Source organism: Hipposideros armiger, unplaced genomic scaffold (genome assembly GCF_001890085.2).
Source record: "Hipposideros armiger isolate ML-2016 unplaced genomic scaffold, ASM189008v1 scaffold_235, whole genome shotgun sequence".
NCBI lineage: Eukaryota > Metazoa > Chordata > Mammalia > Chiroptera > Hipposideridae > Hipposideros > Hipposideros armiger.
In genome coordinates, this window is record NW_017731585.1 from 1375765 (window position 1) to 1383644 (window position 7880).

At 45.7% G+C, this 7880-nt stretch overlaps 1 protein-coding gene across 1 annotated transcript in view; it reads right to left on the reverse strand.

Moving 5' to 3' along the window:
• Nucleotides 1–4469: 4469 nt before the first annotated feature.
• CHAT (choline O-acetyltransferase) overlaps nt 4470–7880 on the reverse strand; it is a 62796-nt gene continuing 59385 nt past the window's right edge. The window contains exons 12-13 of the mRNA XM_019655048.1: nt 4714–4855; nt 4470–4577 (exon numbers count right to left, since the gene is read on the reverse strand). Of these exons, the coding sequence (XP_019510593.1) occupies nt 4470–4577; nt 4714–4855 (250 nt within the window). The remainder of the gene's footprint in view (nt 4578–4713; nt 4856–7880) is intronic.

Consider the following 7880-nt stretch of genomic DNA (forward strand, 5'->3'; position numbering starts at 1 on the left):
CTGAGCTGAGCTGCTGCTGAGCTGCCAACAGGTGGCAGGATGGCTCAGCTAAAAAAAAAAATCCCAGTTTGGTAGGAAACCTAGAATTTTCCTCGAGAACCAATGAGTATTTAATTAATAGCACAGAATGGATTAATTGTGTAATTAATCATTCACACCCGTGAGAGAATCCTTTTTTTATTTAAAACAATTCAAGCATGACCTATGGATAGAGGTAGGGAGGGGCCTCAGTGATCATGGCATAAACTGTAAAGATCTATTTTGCATAGTAGCTTTAGCCTTCTGTAAAAGGTGAGTCAGGCACCCTACTCTGCCTTCAATCCTTACTCCCTAATCTTCACCTCTCCCCCAAAGCAGAACTACTCTGTAGGTTTTCCTAAACCTAAACAGACATGACCATGCCAGCCCCAGCTAACACTCCTGCAGTGTCTTCTCATGTTTGACTTGGTACCTGATGCCTGCTCTGTGCCAGATGTGTGAGACACCTGGTGTCATGCTTGGGGAAGACAGTCTAGAAAACAAAGTCAAGAAATTAACAAATAAAGGAGTTCACATGAATGATGACTGACATGAAAGAAAAAGAGAACACAATTGGCATGACAGGAAAGGGGGCCTAAGGTGGCTGCTTTAGATAAGAGGTCAGGAAAAGCCTCTGAGGGATGACACCTGAGTGGTGGGCAGGAGCTGGCAGGTGAAGAGTGATGGTGACAGGTGTGTAGGCAGAGGCACAGCCAGAGCAAAGGTCTTAGAGGTGGGAGAGAACTTAGGGGAAGACCCCAGGTAAGGCCAGCTCATGGAGAGCCCTTCTATGCCTGGGATTTGTTCTAAGTATGGTGGGAGGCCATTGGGAGGGTTCAAGATGGCAAATGGTAGAATCTGATTTGCGTATTTCCAAGTTCATACTTTATGAAGACAAGATATAGCAAGGAATATTGTAGGCAGAGACCCCTGGGAAGAATGCTGTGGTTGGCCAAGCATGAGATGGCGGGGGCTTGGGAGGCACCTATGGCAGTGGAGGTGGAGGGCAGAGGATGGGTTTGAGAGACACTTGGAGGAGAACTGACATGATGGGGGGTGAGATACAGGGATGAATCAAAGATGAGTCCAAAATCTTTGACTTGAGCCACTGGGGGATGCCAGCTCCATTTCCTTATAAAGGCCGGAAAGATGGGAGATACGTCACAGCCACAGGGGCCCAGGTGGGCTGGGTGAGATCAGGAGGAGGAGCATCTCTCAATCCAAAGTCCCCGTCGCTTGCTTAGCCCTGGTTAGCCCTGCTCCTGCCCTGTAAGCTCTGTGCCCCTGGGCCATCGCTCAGGCAATTGACTGACTGTGACATCCTTCCTTCTTTTTTCTGAGGTTGGATTCACACCTTGAAACCCAGTTAGGTGGCATCTCCTTCCATGCATCCTGCCCTGCTCTGGGCCCACAGAAAGCTGTCCTCCCTCCAGGGTACTTCTAGACTCTAGGGTCTAGAGCAGCGGTTCTCAACCTGTGGGTCGCGACCCCTTTGGGGGTCGAANTCTACCTTCAAGTTTGATGATTAGTTTAGCTGGGCATGGAATATGAATTAAAAATCATTTTCCCTCAGAATATGAAAGCATTGCTCCACTATCTTCTACCTTCCAGTGATTCTGTTGAGAAATCCAATTACACTTCTACTATAGTTCCCCAGAGTTATTTTTATTTCTTGAAAAAAAATTTTAGGTTTTATTTTCTTATTTATGGGTGCAACATCATCCCTTATCTTTCAGAATATCTCCATTATAGTTTTTAAAAAGTCCTGTTTCCTGCATTGTTTTCATTCTCTTTAAGTTTTAAATTATTTTTATAATTAAACAAAAACTGTTTGTACTGGTTTTAGTTTGTTACGTTAGCAGCTCTACTCAATGGCTGATGATTTATGGCTATCTGTTTATAACTATGGAAAGGATTGTGACTCACATATTGTGGACCGGTGACACAGATTTGCATCTATACATTACAGCTATGCAAGATGGATGTGAAGTGAAACTCGGTACATCTGCAAGTTCTGTTTAATGCCTCTCCACAAGGGGGAATGTTTCCAGAGGTATCACACCCTCAAACACTACTAGGGTCTTTGGTGAGTATTTCCTGAAAATTTCAGTTCACAAAAATAGTTATCGAATTTGTTATAAATTTTTAAAGAAACACAGTATAAACGTTGATTTCAATGGTTTAAACCCCGGGAACATACAATTTAAATGCCCCGTCCTCAATGTGTCAAGAATAAAGCACTGTAAAGATGATTAGAAGATATGTGTGTGAGAACATGCTTATCAACTGGTAGATTTCTGTGAGGTGAGCTGGCTGGGCTCTTTCATTGGGGACCCCAACTGTCAGTATCTGTGACTCCATTCTTTTGTTGTGGTCAGTTTCACATATTGGGTCGTCAGGAAAGTCATGATGCATTTTTGCTTTGAAAAGCAGAAAAATATGTCATGACTTTTCCGATGACCCAATAGAAATCCTCTAATCTCCTGCTTGGGGAGAGGTGGTAATAAAGGTGGTTCCCAGTGTACCTGGAACTGAGTGGCTGGAGGGTTTACTATTGAGTGAGCAGATTTTGATTAATCCCCTTATTTTTAGGATAGTATGTACTCAGCTGTACCTGGTGTCTCCACGTCTAGAGTCCTTCTTCTTCAAACTCTCCAGGAGATAAGCTTCTAGTCCACCCGTGGGGAAGGGGAAGATAGTAGCCTGGCTGCATGGGAGTAGTAGAGAGGAACTAGAAATCTGACTATTTCTTATATAAATCATCAACCAATTCTCTTCTTTTCAGCCCCATGTCACCTCTCTTTTGGTGGGTGCCTCCAATGCCTGAAACATTCTTAGGTTCTGCAGTGTAGTTCATTGGGCTCCTGGGCCTCCCTCACTGCTTGAATGGGATTCAGCTTTCTCTGGTCTGCTAAGCTAGCTGCCATCTGTTCTAATTTTCAGCTCTAAAACTTTGCTGTCCTTTCCTTTCCCATTCTCTTTGCTCTAGTGTGTTTGTGGCTTAAAAATATTTTTGCCAGTATTTTTGAAGATTTCAGGGGGAGTGACAGTAAACCCTTGTGTTCAGTTCACCATGTTTAATCAGAAGTTTGTGCTTCCTCTCCAACCTCCTGCCCCTGCTCTACTTCAGTCTTTACACCAGTTCTCCCTAAATATATATAGGTTCCCAATTAGTGTTGCTGCCTCTTGGCAGACCATCCATGCTCCAACCAGTCCTTCTTCTACCTGGTCACCAGAGTAGCTTTGTGATGGGGAGATGCAGCATCATGAGCACTCCTGCTTCTCTGTTCTTTGCACATACTGAACTACTTGCTTTCCCTGCAATGCATCTTATTCTCTCAAGACTTTGTTTTTACACATGCTGTTCCCTTCTGGGGCCATCCTTCCCTTCTATGTTTGTTACAAGCACCTCTTCAACCTTCAACTCTCATATTAAGCACCACTTCCTCCAGGACATCTTCTTGGCTTTCCTAAGTAGAGGAACGAGCTAGCTCCTCCATGCTCTATAGTTCCTTAAGGGCTCCTTTCACTTGGATTGGATTTATCATTTAAGGGCCTCTCCTCCCAACTAAACAGTAAACTGCCTAATGATAGGGCTTATGGATTTCATTTTTTATTTTCTAGAGCCATGCACTTTATCTGGCATAAAGCAGAAAACCAAAAAATTCCCATTGAATACATGAGAGTGAGCTTGATTTCCCCCAAACAGAACAAATACTTCACTCTTCAGGTGAGTTAGGGACCTATTTTAGAGAATGTACTGAATTAGAGGAAAGTCTACACTGGCTAGTTCTAAAACTCAGATATGCATTGTATTTGTTTTCAAGTATATAGACTGAACTCTAGTCAACCCCTTTTTGTAGATTATATGATCCTTCAAAGGCTGTATCAGAATGATTTGCAATTATTATATTGATCACCAGTTCCCAGTAGTAGCTTATCCTCTGTTGTTTGTATGCTGTACTAGTTGTTTCAGTACTATAAAATAAATTATTTCCCTAAACTAGGGACACATTTCTCTTACAATTTTGATGTCACTGTTAATTTTCAGAAAAGACTCTTATTCACAGGCAGTATAAATAAAAACATGGGAATAAGAAAGTAAAAAAAGCCCTAAGTGGGAATAAATACTGCCTCACCTGTGATTGTGCAAGGTGTGCAAGCCACTAGTTTTCCAGGCTTGGGTACCATCCCCTCACATTTGACTTTTCTTGTTGTATAAATTATAAATTGCTATGTGTATTTGGTGCTATTATTATTATTGTTGTTGTTTCAAAGACTATTCATTATATTCTCGTAAAATCTGTGTAGGAAGCAAGAGTGGTGTGTTATGTAGGTTCTAAAAATAGAAGAAGGAGGCTCTGAGTGGCAGGGTGGCCTTGCCGAGTCCCTGGGCAGTTGGTACCCAGCTCTCACCCAACCCTGCTCTTACAGGCCCAGCTCTGGCACAGCTAGCAGTCATGAGCCCACACGAGGCCCCCCCCCTCATCACTCACCATGACTGTGAACTCGGTTTGGGCTCGGATGGCATCCTTCAGGAGCAGAAGGTTCTCCAAATCCTGTAAACAGATCAGAGACGCAGCACCTGGGTCGTTAGGAGGCTGCTCAGTGACAAACAGGCCAAAGGGGCTGGTTGTCACAGAGCTAAGCAGATGGGCAGCATCCTTGAGACTCTGCAGATGGAGCAGGGCTTACCGGCATGGCAGCCTTGTGGTTAGTGATGGCTTTCACAAAGCTCAGTGCCTCTGGAGTGGCAGATCGAATGTTGTCCACCCGTCCTTCCTGAAATCGGCGAATGGACGCGCTCTCGTAGGTGGGCACCAGTCTCTTATGAAGCCTGAGCGAGATGAAGGATGAATGGCAAATGGTGAGTGTTCTAGGGCCTAAGGAATGCTGAGAGAAAAATAGCCCCAGCAGGCTTTATTTTTATACTTCTGACTTTACTTGGTATAGTATTTCATTTTAGTGATAATAGAATTCTAGAAGTGGTTTCCCAAAGACAAACGTCTAGGCATCTCTAACATGAAGAGCTCNACTTGGAGTTAGCCTCTTTCCTCATGAGTCATTTAGGTATATTGCACTTAATAAGGTGACTCATTCTTTCATTGGGAAAAAGTGATCTGGACATGCTAGGTCCTGCTGGGGATGCAAACACCAACATTAAGCTTCTGAGGCCATGGAGGGAAGTCAGTGTCTTTTCTCCACCTTACCCAGGCCACCTTCAAGCCAGGCTGGTCTTACTTCTAGTGCACAGGCAGAGAGCACCTCGATAACTAATGACAATTCCCATGCATAATGAGAGACACTTTCCCCCGACAGTGTTTTGTGTGACATCTCAGTGTGGGCTATGAGTTGGGACCTGAGGACAGGGGAGCTGCAGAATGCTGGGTTGAGGGTTGGGAACAGGGGGTTGGCAGGGTTTGGCAGCTGCAGAATGTTGGGTTTGGGGAAGTGACACCTAGTAGTAGGAGTCAAGGTTTGTGGCCCTGGCTGGGCCTTGTTACTTTTTCTTTTGCTGACAGTGGTTTGCCTGCGGCAGACTGTGGTGGACAGCAGAGATCTCTCATTTCAGTGAGGCTTTCTTCCACAGCTCTCGCAAACTTGGTAGAAGAGGTCTCTTTGCAGCTGTGGAAGCTGGAGATGCAGAAAAGGATGCTCTCGGGCTGGGGGTTATAGCAGGCACCGTACCCGTCGGGCACCACAGGCCCATAGCAGCAAAACATCTCCATGGTTGTGGGCACCTGGAGGAGAGAAGGCAGGTCCGGAGCTGCTTGTTCTGGAATGCAGCCTGTGGGCCTGCTGGAACGAAGGGCATTCCAACAACCCGGGGCCTCAATGAAGTATGTGCTTCCCTGACTTTTTCCCACTTGGACGTTTGACTGAATTAACCAAATCAACCAATTGCTTCAGCATGGAGGGCTATGGCCAGAGTCATAAAAACAAACCCATCTAACTGCATGATATCAGAAGATGAGGGGCTATATACGCCACTCCCTGGTGTGAAATTTGCTCTATTTGTGGAGTCAGAAGCTCCCAGATTCACCTGCTGCTGGGTCTCTGCTGGGTCTTTCCTGCACCTGGGGGCCTGTCTGAAGCACCGAGGCAATCAGGGTAATTTACTAAATGGCACCCTGGTGACATCCAATCCTTCGTAGGCTTCTTAGAGGGAGTAATTTATGAACTGGAGGAAATCTGGCCTGTCTCCTCTGTCTATTCCCCCCACATCCTTAATTACTGTCAACATTGCCTGGCTGCTCTGATTTTTCTCTCCACAGCCTGGCCATGCACAATTACCCAGCGCTGGGCATTTCAAAGTTTGCTATCAATTGGAGTTTTAGTTATGCACCTAACATTTTGAGTTCAGAGCTCTGAGATTTTGTAATCTAGATCACAAACCAAGAAAATGTGTTTCTGAAGGCATTCAGGTCATAAATGTTCATTTCCAGTAGAAAAAAACAAAACCCAAAAAACAACCCCAAACCACCAAACCCCAATTAATTTTATTAGCTGGTCTTCAGGGGGAAATAGAACACATTCTTGGGCAGGTGCAGGCACGGTTTGTTTTAAACACACAGGTTTTTGGCATTGTGTACTTGGGCCTTCAGAAATGACACTGGCTGTTTTAATGCGCAGAACAAACCATTAGTCTTGCTAATAGAGTCACCTCATTGTCAGATAAATTTGCCATGCAACAGCCGAAGGCCATAAAGCCGTTCCAAAGCACTTTTTTGCCCAGGGATGGTTTCCTGAAGAATTTATGTTGTGTTCTGCCCTCGTTTATTCATGTCTGTGAGCTCACTGCTGTAATGACAGAATCAAATTACTGAGTGAGCTTTTATCCTCAAACACAACTTTATCAGCTCCTTTTATTGCCCATATCCAGCTTTTCACAGATGAGGTAGAGCTCTAGCAAACTGACATGTGGTGGTGGTGGTGGTGGTGGTGTGTGTGTGTGGGGGGGGGCAGTACTTTGTCTCCTAAACTGCTGTCTTTGTCTGATGGATTTCATTCTGTCTTTGTGACAGTGGTTCTCCAACAGAACGAGCCTGTGGTACTGGTTAGGAGATGCTGGGCTGGCGGTTGGTCGTGTAGTCCTTTACAATAATGGCTGTGACCTGCTTGGAGGGCTCAGTCCATGCCAGGCATGGGACTGGGCTTTCGCCCTTTGTCATCGCATCTAGTTGAGCCAGGATTTCCCTCTAGGCCTGTCAGGCTTCAGAGTCTGTGGCCACCACGGTGCAACACCATTGCCGCTCATGTAGCAGACTGAAAGGTAGTAAGCATAATGGTTAGGGCACCAGACTGGGTGCTTTCCTGTCCTGTCCACCTCTGCTAAGGTGATGTCTGTGATTACTCTTATTTAGAAGATGGGGAAACCAGAGCTCTGACCATTTAGGTCGTTTTGCTGAGGTCACTCTGCTTGTGAGAAGCAGATATGGGACTTGCCTGACTCCAACCAGTGGGCTGTATTCACTGAGCTCTTTAGAAAGCCCACTGCTTATACCCAGTGGCTTTCTGGGCAACGGCCGAAATAGGGCTGTACCTGGCTGGTGGAGAGGACAAATCGATTGCTCGTCAAGTATGTTTCATCCGTGAACATCTCAGGCAGCTCCTTGCACATGTCCCGGGCCAGCTCCCTCAGCCCCAGCAGATGGTTGTCGATAGCCATCCCTGTTATGGCCTGGGCAATAGGGGACAAAGCACAGGGAATGAGACACAGGCTCCCATGTGCCTCCTGCCCTCCTCTCTCGTCCACAGTGCTAATGGCGACTCCACTGGCCACAGTGGCCCAGTGCTTGCTACACACAGTGTGCATGAGTGGCTGTCCAGGATCACCACTTTACCACATAGCCACTGCTCCC